The following is a 23,976-nucleotide window of genomic DNA, read 5'->3' as shown; positions in this document are numbered from 1 at the left end:
ATATTTTGAGAGATCATAACCATGTTCAAATGCTTATAGCTATAGACTAACATATATATTTAAATTTCAAGATTCTAGCACCTGAAGACATTTCAAATATTAACTAAATATTTAAGGATATTAATATGAAACGTTTGACTTCCATATTTTACTGAGTTCTTTTATTAATACCGAAAATTAATACTCATCCTAGGTCAAAACTATCTATGAACTACAGTAAAATGTATGATTTTATTCTCAATACTTATCACAAAAAACAGATTTGTAGATATATGTACACAAAATATCATAAAGCCTGTGTTCTGTATGCTGCTGGAAAAATCTATCATCACTAACAAGGTTACTTTAATAAAAAATGGCTTATCTGGGTATGCAGTATTAAAGAGATTCAAAATGATAGGAAGTAAAATAAATCACCGCAAAGAAAGAGTGAAGATTAAAATACTGAAACTAAAGAAAGGAATATCAAAGTTGATTCAGAATCCTATTTATGAACCTCATCTACCCTGAATAAGACTGAATTTAAAGAATGATACAAAAGCAAGTATGCAATCTGCCTGCACTACATAAATTATGTGTATTTACTTATAATGCATATTTAGTATTCATCAGGAGCATGCTTACAAGACAGGACACTTACCTGATACAACTTCATGACCTTAGAAATTTAAAAAATTAGTAAGAAACTGGAGTTTAACAATGAGAAGGCCAATGGATAGCATAGTACCCAGCTTCCAAACTAGCCTAAAGATCTGTCTTCTTCATTAACATATTTGTTTTGCAACATTTCAGAGAAACAAAACCAACAGTTTTCATGACCTTTCTAAGTGGCAGATTCTATTTAGGGATAGAAGTTCCATGTGTGACTATCCCAAAATCATATCCTTGACACTTAATATTGAAAGAAATTCTAAAAGCAAATAGTGGGATTTGAGACTACCATGCCAGCAATATCAAATTTGTATTTGATGCTATTAAATGAAATGAAACTTCCTCAGCATTTCTTGTATGGACTCTGCAAATACATAGCTCTAATTAAGAATCAAGCTCATTAATTCTCTTTTTAGGAGATATTTTGATAAAAGAAAGAAAAAAATACTTATCTTGAAGAAACTTCTTATAGAGGTGGACTAGTTGGTGAGACCCTCCTAAATGTCCGCTTACTCTAGATTCTTTTGTTTTGTTACACTGTTCCATTTGATTTTATTTTATCAATATTGCTAATATGAAACTTACTAGTTAGATATGATTTGGGAGATAGGATATCTATCTATTAGAATATATATCTGTATTAAAAATTATTCTTACCGAGATGACTTGGAAAAGAACTGGAAAAAGATGGATTTCTTCCATGAGGCTGTAAAAACATATTTTAAGATTTATTTAATAACAGAGGAAGTGATTTCTTATTTAACACACTAAACTCACAAGAGGAACAGAGCAGTAGAATAGCTGTTGCCAAGATCCATGACCCAGAATCTTAGCCTTTGACTAGCTCTCAACAAAAATGACCTCCATTTCAGACATTAAACAGAAACAGCAATGTTATATACTGCTTTGGAAATTAATTCTAGGTCTGCTTCACTGATGCAATTCAAGTGAGTAGAACAGTAATTAATTTAGCATTTTTTAATGGCAGTAATTAATAAAATGCCACAACTATACCACTATACATACTATGAAACGGAGTGCACCATTAACTGTTTGAATTAATAGACTCAGCACACATAATGAAATTATAAATATGCTGTGTTTTTTTAAGAATAATTTATTGGGTTTAACAGATTTATATATGACACTTTTGTCAGATACTTGACAATGCTGAGCAGTAGTGGCCCAAAAGAAGTCACCTATATTCTTTTGCATCTCAAAATCAGACAATCCCAGCATATATATGCTTAAAGAAAGAATATTCTCAAAGTCAGTAATATTTTACATTAATGCAGTGTTTTCTATTGTTGGAGCACAAAATACTGTATTAGTAAAGCATGTGTGTCTCACACACTACCATGACATATGAGTCACATGATTAACTGTATTATATTTTATTGCTTTTTACTGTATTATATAGTCTAATTGGAAGAATGATTGTCACCATTTCTTACACACTACACTAAATGCCTATTGACCAAACACCACAAAGAACACCCAGTTGTGTGTCTCAAAAATTTCTTCTCGTGTCACCATAATGTCACAGAAGTGCTTCATAAACAATTGTAGGTTTGGCTTTGTGACACAGCAAAGATAAGACTGCATTAAGAAGCCCATGTGATAAATGCAGAACTCAAACACAGAGAGCACGTCTAGGATCTCAGTGTACAACACTCTACAAAATTGTCTTGCCAGTAGTATGCCAGTTAAGAATACCAAGTTATATTACACAGGTCACTGTGAATAAACAGCAGTTATATTTGACTAAAATAAGTATTTAATTTCGTGTTTGACACTTTACTGTGTAAAACTCTATATTGGCTTCTGGTAAAACAATAATCAGATAATTCTGTTTGGTAAGTTATTTGTTAAAAAGAATTCATATACACCTAGAATCATATAGTTCCATTTAAGAGTTTTTATTCTTGTCCAATAAGATAAGAGGAGAAGGTGTTATTTTTATGGAGAGTATAAGCTAAAATACTAGACTGTGAACTGAAGCAGCTAAAAGGAATTTCACATTCTCCTCTATGAACTTAATGAAAAAAATCAGAGGGGGCTAGAACAGACATCCAAAAGTTATGAAAGAAATGCTTCATTTAGATTAATGTCACCTGTAAGAGCCCTGGTTGTTCATATTTGCTGGAATCATGTCTTGTAAAAGAAATACAATAAGGAATGAAACCCATGCTTAGAGAACAACAGTATCTATGAATAACTCAGAATTACTTCTAAGTAACGCAGATATATGCATTATGTATGAATAATGGTTTACTTTTTCATACTGTTTTTCTATTTCTCTAATCCTTGCCTTCACCTAAATGTAATAATGATTTTATGATATAGAATCTATATGAGTTAAGGGTGGGAATAAGAAGGTCTGTTGCATTGTACAGTACTGACATGTAGACCTGGAGACAAACTAAAATACATCCACTAAACTGTTTAAAACATAACAAAACAGTATCCTTTTATGCATCCACATACAGACATTTAACAAAACTAAGTAATAGCCTTGTTCAAATAAATGTGTTCATTTTTTCTTGCATACAGAAATGCTACACTCAACAGAGGGACAAGAGTTTAGGTAAGGAAAGAAACTCATTATTTCTAAGTTTAGAAGCTTAAATTTAAGGACAATTTTTCTTCTTATTAAATTGAGGGAATTTTTTTTTTCCATATGCAATGGAAACAAATTACTTTAATAGGTCAGGAGAACATAAAAGCTAATATCCTCTGGGCATCTAATAACCCTTATATAGACAGTTATGGCAGCCTGGACACAGCGAGGTCATAAGAGAGTCCCGGGATTACAGACAGGAGGACTTATTATTTTTGAGGTTCATTTCCAGAGCCAAATCTACTAGTTAAATTAAAAGCCTAGTCCATGCCTGCAAAACAGAATTTTGCTGATGTAGATATAACAATACTGAATGTAAAGAAAGTCATTTAAACCCCACAGACTCCCAAAAAGAGCAGCTACTGTAACAGCAATCATACTGACAAAATGAAGTTTTGCCAGCACAAGCCTACTTATGCTTAGGGCTTATTGGAACTACTTATCCCAGCAAAAGCTGCTCACTTTGCTACATAAGCAGCATTTAAACTGTGAACACATTACTAGTAAAATACAATCAAATACCAAGAATAGCTAACCAATCCTAGTTTAGGCAGAACCTAGAAAAATGCTTTTGTGGTAGAGGGTAAATTATGAAACAATAGTTTTCAAACACTGGAAGTGGTCCCGATTGTTACAGCACTACAAAGTCAGCTATACTTTCTGCTGAGATAAGCTAAGACAAAACTAGAGCCAATAGGTCTGTTCTTAAAGGTCACCTGCCAACTTTTATGATTGAAACAATAAAAAGCTGCAGGCTTGAAAGAAAATTATACACATAAGTTAGATAAAGCATAAAGTCACATTAAGCACCACATTACGACAAAGCTTAAAGCTGATTTATCCCAACTTTGCATATATGTGCTCAAGTAAGAGAATGACTTTATCACACTCTTCATTGCTGTCTTACATAGTTTTACAAAGGAATTGTTTTAAAGCTGGTGAAAGAGGACTTTAGCTATGGGATTTATTTCATAGAATGTTATTCTAAAGCAAAAATATTTTGGTTCTTCATAGACTGTTACATAATTTATATTAACTTAGGTCCTGTTTGGAAAACACACAGAATCATCATGAATCATAATACTAAGTCATAACCATCATGAATCATAATACTAAATAACACTATTTCCATCTCATTTAAAACTACACATAAATAAACAGTGTTGGCTCAAAATAACTGGTGATCTGATTTTAAAAGACTTGCTATCAGTACATTCTGAATTTTTAATATACTAACAATTTCCAGAATAAGATTGTGCCTCCAGTTTTGTTTTCCAGCAATATGCAACATCTGTTTTCCTAAGAAATCCTAAATTACTTTCTTGCAAAACAAAAACCTACTCCAGGATACTAAGCACAAAAGGCTTTTTGTTACAGGTTTGATACCTTAAAAAGACAGAAAAAGTGTTGTTATCAGAGAGAATCTTTAGGGAAAAGTTGGATGGGAGGGTGTGGAAATCTGGGTATTACAGACATTCTAAGCTGAACAAAGTGAGTAGAAAATATTCTGCAGAACAGAACTGGTGGACATGCACAAAGCAAGAACCAAGACATTAATTTTAAAGGGATGAAATGTCAAATCCATGAGAGATTTTTGAACCCTACTAAGGGCTCTTAAAAAATAGGCATGACTGTTCACATTGCAAAGGCTGGGGGAGACAGCTAAAGGAGAAAATATTCCAGAAACTTATGAAGTAGTGTGCTTCTTCTTAACTGTAAGATGATGGCATAAAATTAAATGGCAAGTGATCAGATCAGACAAAGAAAAACAAAGAAAATACCTGAAGATGATAAATCTTTATATACATGTGGAAGTAACTGGTGAAATATTTCTTTCAGTCCACACAAATGAAATGAAGATTATTCCTCAATAGCTACCATCTACAGAACACAACATCATCTTACATGGGTTCTGAAAAAAACCCCAGAGGTGGCTGAGAAAGCCTCCAGAAAGTATTCTCACACACTTGACTTCTTCCTGTAGTCTTCTCTGGGCACCTACTCTTGAACACAAGAGAATGGACTGGACAGTGGCTTAGATTTGTTTCATGCTGAACAGATGATTCATGGCAGAACTGAATTTGCTCAAGTCTGCAGCTCCAGCTGTAGCAACCCAACCAGCTGACTCTTCCTCATTTGGTACTTATATTTACAAAGCAAAACATTCACTATTGAAAGTAAAAAAACCCAAGGATGAATGGTATCTGCTCCTTTTTAATGCTTTACATCATTTGAACCTTCCAACATGACTCTCTTCAAAAATTCACTTAACAGTAACATCAAATATTTTCCTCACATTTTTACAAGTTAGACATTTAGTAATTGATCAGCAACACAAAAAAGGAAACAAAATTACAGGTTTAAGGTTAATAGCTTATTTCTTTACTAAAGGGGAGCTTTTATAAAATGTAACACTAAGGAGTTGTGTTTTACATTAAAAATGGTGATTAGTATTACAGTCTGTACATGACTAGACTATGAGAACTCCCTTGCAATAATGAACTCTGACCACTGCCTTTGATATGAATTACAATGATGTGCGGCTTGACAAGAGTGTTATTAGCTGACACAAAACTTAACATTTCAAGAGTCTGTTTCTGGGCAAGTCTTCCTGCCTGATGTTTTTCAATAAAGCAGCATATATGCAAACATTACACCAAACAATAGAAACAGCAAGATCATAAAAAATCTCTGCTGTGCTGTTTTATATTAGCATTACTTCTCTAAAAGAAAATTCTGGGTTTTTACAACTCAATTTCCATAGACATGAAACTAGCATAATCAAAACCAAAATCGGGTTCTAAATCTACATAAATATTCCCTAAAGTTCTAATAAAACAGTTTAATCCTCTGGCAATCTCTCTCAATCCATCTGGATTGTGATTTTCTCACTAATGTTGTACATCTCTAACATGTAGTTCTACTGCTCAGTTCAGCTGGTCTAGGCCCTAAGGCTTACCTGTTACCAGAACAACTCCATTTTATTTTATTCATATTCATTATAGAAAGTAAAACAACACATAAAACCAGAGAAGTAATATAGAAGGAAATAGACCTACTTTTAAAAGTGAGCATTTCAACCCTAAACTAGGAAATTAAAATGACTAATGAGAAGAACAAAGTATTTTAAAGCAATTAACATGAGCTTATATTAATCAAGGAAAGCACTAAAGCACTAGACCTCTAGTATAATGGCAAAGAAACTACATCAGGTTCAAAGACAATCCATGCACAACACCAACAAATGATTAAAAACACCACACCGAACTCCAAAAAGTTTGGGTTTGGTTTGGGTTTTTTTTGGGGTTTTTTAACTGTTTGTTTTTTGAAATCAAGGGCAAGAATTTAGACCATTTCAAAATATAGTGAAATGTAACTAAACTACTGATCTAATGTAACTAACGTACTGATGTAGATCATAATAGTGTATGAAAAGACGATCAACTTATTCCTAACACCAACCCTAAAAAGTGTCTTTAATGGTCTTTAATAGATAATGCATAGGTACAAAAAGTAGCAAAAATGAAGTTTGAAATTTGGACAATTCTTGGATGGCTCCAAAGACACTACGACAGTTACTTTGATTAGTCAGGACAATATGCTGCAACGTATGAGGTTGATCCATCTATCATCTTCACAGGTAATAGATCTATGGCATTTAGAAGCAGCAGATTTTTTTGTTGTTGCTCTTCAGCACCTTCCTGTTTTGGTTTTGGATGCCTTTTCATCTTTTTTAGTGCAGCCTAATGTTTGTCTGGAGGATTTATTTTTAAGGACAGAAGGTGAGAAAGGTTACTTAATTTGGTCCCCTGTGCTTCATCATACATCTAAGAAGGGTGCCTTACTATTAGTTTTTAGTTAGGTGTTTCTCCCTCAGGAAATGCCCTTAATAGAATACTGGAATGTGTCCCACTTCCATGATCATTATCTGATGCAATATCTGATATTCCCTCCACTTCTATTACCTTTACTGTCTCTCTTCCTTGAAACCAAAATTGTCTATTTTAGGAAGCCATAAAATTCAGACTCCATAGTTTAGAAGGTTTAGCTTTCAGATGTATTAATGTCACCAAATGCTATGAGTTTCTGACTAAAGGTAGGCCAAGTAGCTGCCTAAGAGAGCACACAGCTACATTTCGTAAGGTTCTTTGTAAGGCAAAAAGGCAGCTTAAGAATCATGATCCAGTAAAAGTATCCTGGAGTACAGATTCTACCTATAGAATCCAGTATAGATTCTATTACAACAGTCAAAACATTTTAGAGCAGTGAATTGGTATATCATATAGGTTTAGGTATACCATAGTTTTAAGAGAAACTAAGAAATTCACAAAAAAAACCCTCACTACTATGAAAAAACCTAGCAATCTGATCATTACAGACCACAGCAAAGAGCATAAAAGACTCAAAGCAGGAACCAGAAAAACCCCTAACCCATTATAGATTATGTCTGACTTCCTACCATGCATATAACCTATACATTAAGTTGGCAAACACACAAAAGGTCAAACGATCTATGATATTGTTCTTTCTGAATGCAGACTTTGTGCATAGTTAAATCACACCTCAGACTGCTGCAGACATTTGCTCCCACTGTGAGAAGTTCTATTCCTCCAAAAACTCTTTACACAGGTACAATTCACCAAGAGCAATTAATGCAAAGGGGAAAAAAAATTAATGCAAATTTACAGTAGTCCAGAAATTAATCATTCACTGAAGCTTAACTTTCCTTAACTATCCTTAATACCAGTGATTTCTTTTGAAATCAGCAGTCTCAATATAGGTAAATAAGAACTCTGCTATTAATTTTCACACTGGTTTTAATGTTCACAATTTTTCTTGTCACAAACCACTAAAAATTCTTGAAGAAGACAAGGAAATAGGTATGTAGGAGAGCCACAACAGAATATTGCTAGAAAGTTTAAAGCCAGACTATTTGCTTTGAGCCAGGTATAAAACAGGCAACTCATGGACAAATTCAGTTCAGAGCTCCCTCTTCCAATATCTACTACTTTTTTTAGTAAAAAACCTCTAAGTGAGGTTATATCAGACAGCAATTGTTGTGTGATGTAAAAGGGTACTTGATTCAATTATACTCTAAGCCATTCAGGTCAAAACAGACAAGAAAACCCTCATCCTTTTCTGAAACTGGATTTTCTTCCTGTGGATGCTCATATGATCAGATGTTCAAATAGTTTAAAATGTCCTCAAAAACACATTAAAGTTGGGGTCTTTTACAGCTACCATTTTACACAAGAGAGAACTTATGTTGGTGAGAGATCTAATTCTGCAACATACTAATGAGATATCACTAGAGTTTTTCACTGCTAAATTGAAAAGCAATGGGGTCGAAGAGCTCCCACAACAGAGAATGTTAAAAATTACTTCAGCAGTGGAGCAATGGCAGATTACAAAGTATTTTTTTGTGTTCTTGTAAAATGCTAGTTAAAGGAATTCAAACCACCTATTGTAACTACAGTATTTTATCATAAGCTTAAAAAACATGAAATACATAACTGTATTTGAATATCTGTGTTTATGCTATATATAACAAACAACCTGCAATAGAAAAGAGAAATGTCCAAAAATAGTCGGAAGAAGATGAAATGTCTTTCCTCTGATATCACAATTTAGCTAGTTTACAGTATCAGCTGTGGAAAAAAAAAGGAAACAAAAAAAAATGGAGTGCATCTGTTTCCTTTCAAGTGCTAAAATAACTGCTCAACTGCAGATGCCTCTGTCAGGATGCACACAGGTAAATCCTGAGCTGATGGTAAGAAGAGTGAGATGCAAGAAAATTTGTAGAATTAATAAAGAGAGAGCAAGAAAGAATCTGTTACGTGAACATGTCTGAGAACAAGCTATTACATGGAACAAACTAAATAAAAGCACACTAGCCTTTGTCCTACTCCCAATTCACTCTGTACTTCAAAATACAGAGTGCAACAGCAAGGTAAATACTAATTTAACATTTTCCTGTTTTTCAATCTTTTTGCTACTACCACTTTCATCCATTTAAAATTGCAGGAGAAAGCATCCATCCTTGAAAGCCAGGCATTATGCATAAAATGTAAGCTTGAAGAAGCCATAGAGATTCAATGCAGTGACTCACATCATTCTCATCAGTACTAAAATGCAGTAGAGTTTTTCCACCAAGAACAAATTAAATCCCACAGGATTTGTGTCCAGTGTTACTTATTTACTCCCCATCACAATTTTTGCAGATACTTTCCATCTGTCTAATGAAAAGAGCAAAAGAGAGCATATGCCTTGAGTAATTTTGAGCTTCATGAATACTGATTAATTACTCATTGAAGCAAAACAGAACCAATTGTGATATAGTGTTCACTATAGCATGTACCTGGTTTCCATTTTGTTCACCAGCAATTTGTATGAATATGAATATATTATTTACCTTTCTTGTGCTTTTGAAGCATTGGCTACTTCCTGTAAAATCAATTGGGAAGCCAAAGAATAAGGAAAAAGACAGACCAAGGGAATTGCCTAAAATGTGCTCCTTTAGAAACCCAGCCAAACAAATGATTTAGTGAAAGTAAAAGAGGGCCTGTAAAGTATTTGAGAAACATAACAATTACAAATGGGTTAGAATCTGGAATCTGATAGCCAGTCCTTAAATAAGAGTGCTGGACATATTGGTATTTCAAATTATTAATAGTTCATTGAATATCCACAGCTGCTCTTAAATAATATTAAGAAAAAAAATCCTGTGTGATGCCAGATGACCATGAGGAAGAGTGTGCATCTACAATCTACCTACATTGGTAGATTGTGCCATAAGTAATGGCAAATACATATGATTTCTCAAACAAAGCAAATTCAGTAGGGAGAGGAAATGTGCTGCTAATATAATCAGCATTCTGGTTACAGAAGTATTCTTTATAAACCTTAAAGTACTAGAATATCTGTGGGTTAAATCTAAAAATGAAAATCTGTTGTACTTGTTTTTAGAATACATAAAATCCTACAGTAGCATAAACAGCTTCTTTACAATGAAAACTGTTTTATACAATTCCAAACATTTAAAATCTCAAGCCTCCCTATTTCCTAGTTAATTTATAGTCTACAAGTATATTAAAGCACCACTCCCAGTAGCATCATAAAAGATTAAAAGAGGATGTTTCATCTTTTATAATAAAAAGTGGGAAAGCAAATTAAATTTCCTTGTTTTTTTCTTTTCCTTGTGCTCATTTCAATCAATCAAAGCAAGACAGCACAATGCTTAGCAACCTCTGAGCCATAACACTATCAGACATCAAAAATAGACAATGGCCAATGACAAGAATAACCACATTTTTGGGGCATATCCAGGAAGACAGAGAGATCCTTCCTTATTACTTTAAGTTTTATGACACAGTTGTTTTTTTTTTTTTTTCTCTCTCCATCACAGTCTAAATTTTGGAACAAGAAGGAAGAGATATTAAGATACTTCTAAACATACTGAGTCTACCTACACCAAAAATTAAAATTGGTATTCAGGAATTTTAAGGGTAGATATATTTGCAGGAGAACTGACCAGTTTTCAAGTGAATTTACTGAGGTAAACATTTAACAAACACACCACCTTTGTCTTAGTCACAAATATGTTTAGTTGAACAACAATTTTGATAATGCTTTAGGTTTGGTTTGGGGTTTTTTTACATTTTTAAAGATAATTTTAATGTTAAAATTCTTCAGATTTCATCTCTAGTGTTTCATTGGCTAAATCCAGATTAAAATAACCAGGATCATATAAAATTGACACAAAAGATATGTGTTCTATAATAAACACTCTCCAATGATTTTTCTAAATCATAGTGCTAGTCAAAGAAGTACAATAGTGAGCTCTGTTATTGCTGTTCCCTAATAGGAAAGGAGAAATTGAAACAGAAGGAACTGAGAGCAACAGAGAATGTGTATTTGTATCACCTCACAGAAGCAGGGCTGCGCTCAGTCAGGGTCACCAGCAGTTTCAGAGCATACATTGGTACTGGGTCTGGAGCCAGCAGAACGTGCTCATACCTGAAAGACAAGGTGGGAAAGGGGCGGAAACAGTGGGGCGAAAAAAATCAAGATATGTACATCAAAAACTGATATCAAAAATTCATCACTTCCCATTTCCAAACTTTATAACTACAAAGGAAATACAAGGCTGTTTCAAATTGTACAAAGCAACAAGAAACAGTATTTTAAGAGAATACATTTTTAGAGAGAGAGATACAATTATAAAATATGTTTACACATGCTTTTGTGCATGTATATATATATATGTACATATATAGATGTGCAGGTTATAGATATAAAACATTCATGTTTTATAACTATAAATTATAGTAAAATGTATTTATAAAACATTCACCTTGTGTACATACGCAAGACTTATTCATTGATCTATATGATTTGATACATTAAAAATCTATTCTTCAAGAGACAAGTAGTAAATGAGCCTCAAAATATCAGGCAGAAGATTTATTGAGTGCTTAGGAAGATTATCAACCAAATTATATATGATTAAGCTCAATATTTTGTATACAGTTATTTTTCTCAAAATTGAGAGAAACTCATATTGAACTCATATTTATATTTTATCTCAAATTTCAAAAAATATTGCTTTCACTGCAGCATACTTTCATTCTCCAAGTCATATAGACCAGAATAATACAGAAGTACTCCAAAACAATGTTTATTGAGAGCTGTGGCAGAAAATAAACCAAGAAAAACCTCTTTGAAACATTTCCAATTATCACCTCATGGAAACCTTGGTAAGGGAAAACAGGCTGTTGAAAAACAAAATGGACTTTGCTGTTGCTACTAACATTCTAGTGATGCCCACCCAACACAAGTGGCTAATTTTACTGCATTTAAACAAAAATGTATGTGGATGGCAGTAGGATACAATGAAGGAAGTGAGAAAGATGCAAGCATAAAAACCCACAGACTCAGCCATGTCAAAACAGTCTTTGATTTCAACTAGTCCTACTCCAAATACGTGGAAGTAATAGAACAGGAAGTGTAAAACTCTTAATTTGCAAAAAAGAAAACATGGTATGTTACCATGTTATAAGCAACAAACTGCTTCCACAGAAAGAAAAAATTGTAGTGATCTGGTAAGAGGAAGGGGGAATCATGCAAATCACTGAAAATTTTACTTCACATCTTGAGATCCCTAGTGTTGTCTGAACTGAGGTATCTGGATCACTTCCCACCACCTTCATGCTAGCCTACTATGTTAGCTCTTCCCCGCTCTCTAGGCACCACACCTTAGCACTCTAACACGTGCAGGAAGGAAATCTAGAGGGAGATGTTTGTTTGAGGAGGGACGAGCACACCATCTTGATGTAGCCTGTGGGAGTTCCCTCACAAGAGCTAACACTCCTACACAGGCACACACCCTATGGACAATGTGTCATGGCTACTACATACTTCAGTGTGCCACTGTAGGATTGCAAACCACATTAGAGTATCTTCAGAATTATCAGTTAGAAGTCAGTGATGGCTTCAGGTCTTTAGTGATTAAACTCTCTCTTAGAAAGCAATTTCTCACTGATCAATAAAAAGTCTCTTAATAAAGGAAAAAAATACTGTAATACATAAGCAGACACTGATTCCAAGAGCCCTACATATGAGCAATACAAATTCCTACCAAACATAATGGGACTTGCAATTTTATTTTTTTCAAGAGTCCATAACTAAATCTTCTGAGGCAATCAAAGATGCTATCAGATGACTCAGATGCCAGAAGTCATCTTTCACTGCATAAGACCTGGATTTAAGTCTTCAAAACTGTAATTCCTAACAGCAGTAACAAATGAATCAGCCATGCTAGCTTAAAAATCTGATACTTGGCAATATTCTTGTTTATATAAACACATCAATATGAACCCTAAACAGGGTTCACCTTAACAGTTTTAAGCTTTCTATGTATTACACTTGAGCGACAGTGTTGTTACTTAGCGCACTTAGCATCCTAATTTCTTGAGGCTTAATAAAAAAGCCTCACTTCCTTTCCTTTTCCTTGAAACTCTCTTCTCCCCTCCCCCAAGACAATAGTAGGAAAGGATATTTCTAAGGGAAAGTGCAGTGATCCATCAAACCAAATACCACATGAGAAAACACAGATAACTAGAGTCAATGTCTTAGCAATTAATATAAACACATTGACTAAATAAAGGCCATTAGAAGCTATGAATATATGAATCTTCTCAAAAGGGAAAATATGCCATGCTTGAGATACTTTCTTAAATGAATGAGTCATCAAATTATTTCACTGCCACTTAACACAGAACAGTTTAGTAACAGTAGCTGTAGAGGGCATTTTTTAAGGGTTTTGTGAACTTCAGGTACTACATTGTAAAGAGTTATTTTGTCAATCTTTTCTATAAACAACCTTGAAAAAATAAACTAAAGATTTAGGGATGTAGACTCTCTTAAGCTCTTAAAAAAAGAATATTATGTCAAGTATCCTGGATTTCATACTTGCAGAACTGGCTTGGTAGTCTACTGAGAACAAGCTACACAAGCCTTCAAATGAAATATAACTTTATTTACACAATTCACTCTTTTTGCTGATTCTGGCTTGATTTTTAATGACAGATAACTAGGAATATTAGAAATTAAAATTAAATAGAGCTGATGTTTCAATTTTTGATTAAAAAATCTGGATATAAAGCATTTGCCTTCTATTCACTGTCTATAGCTGCAGGTTTCATTTTGGTTATGAAACGTTCAGGAAAATAATCTTTCAATGAACTGAAATTTAATGACACTGTTTCATTCAATTCAATCAAAACTGTATGAGGAAGCTAACATTGTGATCTATAAATGCACAAATATTTAATGAAATTATCATTTTATTGATGATGCAGAAGATGAGAAAAAAGTAGTAATCACTGTAGTCCTGCATTTATCACAAAATGAAGTCTACTTATATTTTATGCATAGTGACCCACATTCTGTTTCAAGGGTCAGTTTTACATTTAAACAAATTAATTTGAGAAGTATATTTATAGGAATAAAATATACACACAAATGTGTAAGATTACAATCTTCCCTAAAAAGAACATCCCATATTAAAACCAGATGTCACTCCCTTCTACATAAAACAGCTCTCAGTAGATTCAAAAGGGGTGGAAATATCTACTTCCCTCCACAGACTGCCCATGAACAAATGACCATCTCATACTCTCCTCTTTTGACTGTCCTCCAGCTGAGTCAGATTCTTTCCCATCCCCTACCCAGCAACAGAAAGACTAAACAGTATCAGCAAAAAGCTCTTCAGCCTCCAATGTTCTATCTCAGTTTCAAGAGATTTCAAGTTTTCAAGTAACCCATATTTCTTGGGATAGAGCTTTACATTATCTTCACAAGTAGATTACGCTGACTCTTAGAACCCCTCCCTTCTCATCTCTACTAATGAGATGGGGAAACTGATTCAGGAATTACTTAAACCCTGGATTCAAGATTCTGAGCTGCTATGAGACCCTTTTTCATACATCTGCCACACAGCACATGCTAAGATGGCACAACTGAAGTCCCCAAAATAGGATCGTATTTACCCTCCAGCCAAAAAGCCCTTCCACTCAATTGAGCTAGTAAGCTTGGACACAAAAGTCTATTGGCTGGTTTCCTTCTAGTTTGTAATTAGCCCAACACATCCCTCCAAGCACACATCCCCCTGTTCAAATGTATAAGATGGACGTGACTACAAAGGGCAAGCTTCAGAGCAAGCACAGAACTCCTTCTCCTTTGACTTCAGGTCTCTTCCCCTATCTGAAGAAAACTATCTGACAGCTTTTAATAATGCATATACTCTATTTTAAAAATACTATTTCCAGTTGCCATTTTAATTTGTACTGATACATCCTACATTTGCCAGAGGAAAAAAAATTGAAGAAAGGTGTTGAAGTAAGTTTCTCTACAGAACTGTAAGATTTCCATCCAATTCTCTGTCAGAGAGAAAAATCTACACACCTTACATGGATAAAACTTTGGTCCACAAACTGTAAGAACATTACTCAATTAGCAGAGAAAGTCTCATATTTGGAAAAGACATTGGGTTTCTGATCATAATCCAGCATTCATTCCTCCAGCCTTTTCCACTTATTTAATGTAGGGGTGGCAAACAATTTTCTCACTTAGGGCAGCTAAGTATTGACCACTATAAACTTTTCAGGACCACATACACTGAGGAAAATATACTGCAGCATGATTAGAATAATGTAAAATGCAACTGATGACTCATCAATACTGTACTTGTCTTGTGTTCCTTCGCTCTACTCACACGTTACCAGCTCACAGTCAATGTGTGCATAACAGAGAGCTCTCTTTATGTTCACCTGCAAGGCAGCATGAAATGAGAGGCATCATTTGACCATAAAGCACGTAAATGAAGCTCCAGGCCACATCTGGCCTACAGGCTGTAGTTTCATCTACTCTGCTGTAGGGTTTTCCTGTTGCTTGGGGCAGCAGGAAAGGACAGCAATTTAGAGGCAATAACCTCTGGGTGGACCATAAAGGATTAATCCATGATGTACTGTTCCTTTAAAAAAGTTGTATGTCATTCCATATGCTTTCAGAACATCTTAAATAAAGGTACAATATCCAAAATAGACAAAAAAGATGCAGTTAGAATGTTCTGACTTTATTAGAAAAACAAAGAGAAGTATTTAAATCACAGCCCAGAAGGTAGAGGGAATCCTGTTTTGCTCCAAAAGAAGCCAGAGGCACAGCATCATAAATGAGTGTCACACAGAAGTTGTGTTTGTGTTGCATATGACAAAATACTAAATAAACCTAGGAGGAGATGTTGCGGAAAGAACTCTGGCAGCAGTTAATTGCCATTCCCCTTTTGATTTAGTCATTTAAACATAGGAAGGATGGCTAAAACAAATACACTGTCAAAGTGGTTTGCATATCAAGTTATTCCCCATTACAGGAGCAATATTATACTTACTGAGGCAGGAGTAAATCTCTAATGAGAGACAGAAGCTTGTTGTTTGAGTTGAGGCTCTCCCCTTTCTCCTCACCCATGACTTTGTGGCTTAAAAGCACTGATGTGGTTTCTGAGAGCAACCGCAAGCTGAAGAGTCTCCATTCCACTTGAAAATAAAGGTGCCAAGAATGTGACCACACTGAAATATAATTAAAACAAACTGTGGAATTCATGGAAACTGTAGCTGATGTGTCTGTATACTTACCATTCTGACTGTGGACCAAAGAAACAAGTGGTGGGACGACAGAATCTTCAACCTAAAACAGAGAATTAGAAAGATGTGGCTTAGATCATTCACAGAGGAAAAAGATAGAACAGAGATACACTATCATCTATGTTTATTTTGCTGCTAGAGTCCTTAAAAAAATAGTTGAATAATCATGGAAATTCAGGAGTAATCACTCTTATAAAGCCACCAAGGTAATTTTTCTCTGGTAAACTGCCACAAAATCACAGACATTAATGTACTTTTATATAAAGAAAAACAGTAACTTTGGTATAATTCATTGACAGGGACTTTTAATTTAAAGTACAGAATTCAGTGCAGATGTAAGATATTAAGAAAAAAGAGTATTAGTGCATCTAATCCTCATGCTTTAATCCATAAACTAATCACTGAATAGAGTTCAGATGAAAAACAGAATGGCATAGAATTAAAATACATCAGAAAAGATGTATTACCTCTAAGGAAATATCCCTAAGCTTAATATAGAGTCTTGAAAATATTTTAACTTCTTCCCTTCTAGTAATACACAGTCTTCCACTAAAATGTAAATTTACATTACTAAAGACTTGCACTATAAAAACTATAATCCAGTCAACTTTCTATTGTCCTTGAGGGTATTGTTACAAATCTATCATCTGTCACAGGAGTAGTCAGCTTAGCTCCATTTGAAATCAAGTGATGATAAACTAGGCTATGGCTCAGTTACGAAAATAGTATATTATTAGTCTTCTCTATAAGAGAGTTTCTCTTGAGAAGTATAGATTAGATTAGATCTCTATAAGAGATCTAATTCTTAAATCACTGTTAAAATAAAATTTATTTAGACATGTCATGCTTGGGTTTTGGGAAGAGGATGGATGGACAGCCCTGCAATTTTTAAGCATGCATCATGGATGCACACCTTGTCCAAGGATTTACTTACACAAAGAAAATTGCTGTGTAGATTCTCACTGCACCGTGGACAGGAATTGGCATAACAAGACTGCGTTACAATCTCCCATGTGTTTTGTTTCAGTAATTAATATGAGAAGATAAAATTTCCCTAGATACATGCGGCTACTAATAAGAAACATCTATTTTGAAGTTGAAAGTACGTATGGAAAGTACGTATGGAAAGGCTAACTGAAGTTAGCCTCTAGCCAGCAATAACTGCAGTTAGCAACTATTTCACTGCTGGTTGGTGGACTCTGTTAAATCAATCTCTGACATTAAGGGACTCGTCTACCTTAGCTTTTTTCATTTCTGAAAAAAACTACTACAAAATGCTTTTGTTACAGACTTCCAATAAAAGAAGTAAAAGGATTCTGCTTGAGGTATGGAAGCCAAACTACTCTTGCAAGTACAAATAGCCTTTATAGATAATGTTATATACCTATATAGATATTGTTATATATCTAGATGCAGTGAATTTTGTAACATTTCATAGTTTTGAAATATTTCATTGTCTTTTCATTAAATAATAAAACTGCACTGCATTCCAACAACTCCATTAGTGCAGGTTTCTAAGGTAATGTATCAGGTATACATACCAGTGAGGTAGGAAAAAAATTGTCTGTACTTGAGATCTTTCAGTTGAAGAAACCGGTTCAACTACTGCAAAGTTTCTCAAATGAAGAAGCACATGTAAGTGGTAAATTAAAGGTGTGAAACAGAAAAGAGGAAAAGAAGCAGCTCTTGATTATCTGAACCAACCTAGAGTCCCTGGATACAATGAATCACTCAACAGCAGGAGCATTGACTCAGACTTACACTGATTAAGATGACAATATACAACAGTACAATGCAATCTCAATTTCTAAAACTTAACATCTTCTTTCACTTTAATCTAGCATTAACAGTAGTTTTTCCACATTAGTGAATGTAGTTAAGGCAGTCATAAGTCTTTTCTAAGATAAAAATATTTTCAACTGTCATTGTAAAGAAGATTCTTTAGGTCCTACATGACTGTAGTAGCTTATCCTGAACTTTTTCTAACACAAACCTTAGTTTTAGTAAACAAACTGTTTAGAAAGGAATTCTCCATAGAAGGTGTTTGCCTTCTTGTCAGTTCAGTGTGGTGGGGAAATCAACTAAATGAAGCACTAATTTTATGGAAAATTATTTTGTTATACAAAAACATATAAGAATGCATATGCTGAAGGGGGAAGCATATATTAAATTTTATATGAACCTTAAATTAGATACTTCCTAACTCCACAACCCTAATCTTCTCTCCATGCCATTTGGGTCACTGTTTTTCACTAATGTGTATATAAATTTGTAAACAAGGTATGAACTTTGCACGTGATTATTAAGGTGAAATAAACTGAAGTGCAACAGTACATAAAATATTTTTAACAAATTCACCAGTAAATTGCAAAGGTGTCTGTCATTTATGTTTAGAGAAGAATGGTACTAGTATTTTGGCACTGAAATAAATAGAAGAATATTCAAATAAGGATTTATTTCTTCCTCTTTTGAATGGCTGCTGATATCTGTGCGGAATCAAATCTCCATATATGCATGAAGATAAATCAGATACAGGTTTTTTTGTCTCAGTCTTTATCACTAAGATTGCTTAACAAAAAAAGGAAATTATTCTTCTTTATTCTCCTTTAAGGTTGAACATGATTATAGCTCTAGATGAGTTCCTAACCCCTTTTAAATAGCCTGATATTCAGTTCATGATGCATCCCTAGCTGCACAAATTTACCACTGCATAATTCTGTAATGATGGCATTCCAAGGCTGTGCAGCCATAACTGCGCTGTTATCTACCCAAAACAGCAACGAAATTCTAGAAGCTTCCATATACACTACATTCACATCTCCCAGCTACAATATATACATACAGAACCAAAAAAAAAACCGTAGCTCAAACCTGGTAATCCTGTTTCTGACAGCTGGAATGGAGTAGAAGAAGAGTATGAGAAATAGACCAAGCATAAAACACACATCTAGTTTCTAGAAAAGTACCTCTTGAATTAAGAAACTTCCTAAGCTAATGTTATATCTGTATGTTTGCATTTAACCTTTTCTCCCATATATTTGTCCCATCCTATCTTAAATGTATTTATACTGTTAGCATGCGTGTGGATATTCTCAGCTCAGTCAGAGAGAAAGAGAAAGGTTTTCTAACCAGGCAAGAGCCTGGGAAACAGTTGGGAAAGAATGTAAATAATTCTCTAATCTATCTTGTTATTCACATTGTTTATAGATATGTTCTGCCACTGTGCGTCATTCACTGCACACCAATGGTGTGACATGTTTTTACTCTAAGACCAATGAAATTAGTCTTCTCGATGTTCTCTATATATAGAGCAGTATATTTGAAATAAATCAGAGCTCATTTTCTTTGCCTTCTGATCTGGAGTTCTCTGTTCCCGTCCTGCTCGACAGCGACACATGTGCAATACTTACAGCACGGCATCTTACACTTCATTATGCCTTATGAAGACATCCTTGCTTATTTTAAAGCAGCTAACTTGATACCTACATATTCTTACTTTACACAAAGCATGAACGATTATTTCCAATTCATCTTTCCCATGCCATTCATGCCAGACACTACAGAGTTTTTTGCTTCCAATATGAAGTTCTTTTCTACTCAGACCCTCCTTGCATCATTGAGCTGTACTTTTTCTTGATAGACTTCATTCCCTTTGAGACTGAATGACCACAACTGCATTCAGTATTTGAGAGCTGAGTGCACCATGGCACAATGTTTTCTGCTTTTTTGTCTGATCATTTACTAGTAATTTCTAATAATCTAGTTGTCTTTCTCTTTACTGCTTAATATAAAGATATCATTTCCATAGAAAAATAATGCCGAAAGACTTCCAGAAGGTACAAGTAGTTTAGAGTTGGACACTGCATATGTACACTAGAAATTACTTTCCCCATGTCCATTACTTGTCATTTATCAGTACTGAATTACACGTCATCATTTTCCTTTCACTCAAATCTAAAAACCTTCTGCAACTTCTCTGTCAGTTTTAGTTTTCACTGCTGTGAATAATTTAGTGTCATCAGTCAATTCTGTCACCTCCCTATTAGTTTCGTTTTCTGGATTAGCAGCACATTTTGCAACAAGCCTTTGTAAGACATCACTCTTATAATACCTAATTTTTTTAAAACTGATCTCTATTCTCCACTTAGTAAGTTTTAACTAGTTAGAAGCTGATTAGCCTGTGGGTAAGAGGGAAAGGCTACTAATGAATTTGAAGTCTTTGGTGCATGACTTTGTCAAAACCTTTTTGGAAATACAACTATTCTATCCAGAACCAGAACGTCTGTCTCCATAATGTTGAGTAATTTCTGCAAAGAGCACTTGACTAGTGAGGTATGAGCATCACTGAGAAGAGCCTGGCTCCATCCTCTTGACACCCCCCCACTTTAGATATTTATACTCATTAATGAGGTTCCCTCTCAATTGTCTTCTCCAGGCTAAACAGGTCCAACTCCCTCAGCCTTTCCTTATGAGAGATATGCTACAACCCCAGATCATCTTTCTTCCTGCCTTCAAACTTCTCAAAGCATTTGCTTGAAGCACAGCACACTCCTCAGTGTTTTAATATCATCCGTAATGTCTCAGAATGTAATAGAAAAAATAACATAATGCATGTAGAATGGGTTGGGAAGAAAGATGACACTTCTGTATTTTTTATTTAAAAGTCTTCAGGATCTTCATTGAGGATTTGGCTTTTTTCTTACTTCTGGGAAGAGACAGCACTGATTGACTGACGCAATATGTCAATTAGCAGAGAACAGGTTTCATGAAGAAGTCTCATGTCATCTGGATTAGCTTAATAGACAGAAAGCCACATGCAGTGTAGTATTTTAATCTACTTGAAAAGGGAATGTGATTGAAAAATTTCTGTAGAATGTGTTCATATAGTCACATCCTACACTGACAAAATTAAGATGTCAGTGGTTAGATTAGAATAGCCTGTGGATGAAGAACATTGATGCTGAATCAAGAAAAAAGTACTCACTTGCAGAAGTTTCTAACCCTTGTGTTGTCATCTTTTTTGAAATTAATAACTCTCATATTGTCAAACAGTAGGTTTCCCTGTCATATGACTTTTCCCTTGACTTCCCATCAAGCAACTCATCATGCTCTAGGTGCTTTCATTTTAGTCTGATTTTTAAAACTAAGTTTTAAAACCTTGAGGAAGAGAATCACTGCTGACAACTTTGGCCTTAACCAGAGAACAACTTTAACGTTTTGGGTAGAAGATTGTATGTGCAGTATACAGATCATTTTTGGGAGCTAGTTGGAGTATAGAAAGGACTCCCACAGGAATCATCTGCCATCATGAGCTTCTTCATTGTTTTAAGTACTCTGAATTTGCATATGTCCTTTTTTCAGGCAAATAAATATACTTAATACAAAACAGAAAGAAGCAAATTATACAGTCAGCACGAATTCTTCCAGTTAATTATATCTAAATCTTAACCAAAATTGGAAAATCAATATTATTATAACACTTAGTATCTGAATTTAGTACGTATGTTCACATTTTAGGTAGGTGGAAGAAACAAGTAGCTGGACTTGTACCAGTTGAGAAACTGAAGTTAATGTGCTATATTTCACTCCAGTCTATACAGACTCTTCTTAATGATCTTCAACATCGTATTTGCATACCTGAAGATCTGGTTTTGTAAAAATTTACCAAGTCACACTTACTGTTATTCTTTATTTTATATCTTGTAGAAATGCACACATCTGCATGCAAAATGAAATTACTGCTCACTGCTGGTTTTCATTTAAGCACTGTCCATTAACTTCCATTGACTTTATCACACTTTGCAATATCTAATACAGTCAGTCTCCACAGAAATTAATCTCCTCAATAATTGACTTCAGGTTGATGGTCATCAGAAATTTAACTACAAAACCCCATAATTTATTTTATTTTCTTTGTTAAAAGTACAAATATAAAAGTGAATCAAACATGAACTAAAACCCAGAACAAGTAATTCTTCTCAAAGTGGGAATGAAACTGAGATGTTGCTCTTAAATTCCTATTACTTTAAACAGTTTTCATTTTAGTTAAACTAAAAACAGAACTCAAATGAAAAACTTTCTGGTTTTGCTTGCTCAATATAGCCCCACTTTTTATTACATTAATTAAACTTTATTAGAAATGAATTTAATTTCTGATTAGAGACTTTAAATTAATGTCACAGTAAGAGTAGAAAAAAAATTGCATCCTCTCAAGAAAGTTTTGGCCTTCACCTAGCCTCACTCCCAAAAATCCTGCTTGAAACAACTTGGCCTAAATGAGCAATCCAGGCTCATCCTTCCAAGCTCAGCCTAGGATTTCAATTTCTCTCCAGTAAAAGAGTGCCCTATTAACCACTGTAATACTTAAATATTGATCTGGAAGCTTGAACATGTCTTGCTTCAACATTTTAAAAAAGCACAACATTCTGCTGTGTGCTGGAATTTATATTCATAGATTCCAGTCATGCTCAGCCAGCAGCAATTAGAAGATATCCCTCGAGCAACAGCAATTCCAAAAATAGTCTGTATGCATCATAGAAGATGAAGTACCACTTTCCTCTAAAGTAATGTATGCTGTACATTCAAGTATAATTAGCACACTAGACTTCGTAAATAGTATTAAACTAATTACTGTTTGCACCACTAGTGGCAGATGTGGTTAGAGATTATTAATTACAATGGACAATTTCTTGAATTTAACATACAAAATGGAAGGCAATTTCTCCACTTTATTTTATGTCTGAATGACTATTTGCTGAGTGTCAAGAGGGCTCTTTTAAATTAGCAAGAACTGTTATTTATGAAAATCAGTGAGTGAAGTAATAAATTTTCTTTTAAAAAAAAAAAAAAAAAAAAAAAAAAAAAAAGCTGTTAACTGAAAAGGATACAATTTTATACCTAAACCAGGGAAACTACAAAGTGGTATGTGTCAGAATTACTGGACAATCACTGGTCAGGAAGGAAGTTTTATCTCTAACTACATAACTGATATGTTGAGATGGATTTTTAAAAAAACATCTAAAATCTCCTATATAAGAACTCAAGTAAACTGAAACTGCTCCCCAGAAAGCTAGATATTTCAAACTCCCCTACTGCGGGCCATGGTTTACTTAACAGAGATTAGGATAGTTCCCCCCTGGCTCCCGGAAAAAGTTCTGCTAAATGTGGGGATGGGCACAGGGGAAGAAGATTTGTAAAGAGAAATTGTCTCTTCCAGAGAAAATCCCCAGACCATTAAAGTTGAAACAGGTAGAGGAATTTTATTTCATGTGCTGACACAAGGTATCACAATTTCAGTCAATGCTGATGGACCCCCATAAAAAATGGTACATATATCTGTCAATATAAGACACACTGCTAACTCACAAAAGTAAAGCAATTATTTTTTAAACTGAGGTGATTCTAGAAGGATACAGATATAGTGAGAAGCAGGGTGACAGACATGTAGGGGGATATCAGAAGGCACTCATACTTCACTTACACTTGACATTTATTTCTAGGACATTG

At 34.4% G+C, this 23,976-nt stretch overlaps 1 protein-coding gene across 7 annotated transcripts in view; it reads right to left on the bottom strand.

Annotated features, from left to right (window-relative positions):
* ULK4 (unc-51 like kinase 4) overlaps nucleotides 1-23,976 on the bottom strand; it is a 206,844-nt gene that overhangs the window by 116,342 nt on the left and 66,526 nt on the right. For all 7 annotated transcript variants that reach the window (XR_008436500.1, XR_008436501.1, XM_053974409.1 and 4 more), the window contains exons 27-30: nucleotides 16,462-16,513; nucleotides 16,218-16,362; nucleotides 11,195-11,287; nucleotides 1,309-1,357 (exon numbers count right to left, since the gene is read on the bottom strand). Coding sequence is in view for 5 of the 7 variants with exons in the window: in XM_053974409.1 (XP_053830384.1) it covers nucleotides 1,309-1,357; nucleotides 11,195-11,287; nucleotides 16,218-16,362; nucleotides 16,462-16,513 (339 nt within the window). In the remaining 2 variants the exon portion in view is untranslated. The remainder of the gene's footprint in view (nucleotides 1-1,308; nucleotides 1,358-11,194; nucleotides 11,288-16,217; nucleotides 16,363-16,461; nucleotides 16,514-23,976) is intronic.

This window comes from Vidua macroura, chromosome 1, assembly GCF_024509145.1.
Source record: "Vidua macroura isolate BioBank_ID:100142 chromosome 1, ASM2450914v1, whole genome shotgun sequence".
Classification (NCBI taxonomy): domain Eukaryota; kingdom Metazoa; phylum Chordata; class Aves; order Passeriformes; family Viduidae; genus Vidua; species Vidua macroura.
Note: the sequence above shows the minus strand (reverse complement) of the source record. Positions and strands in the feature narration are given on the sequence as shown.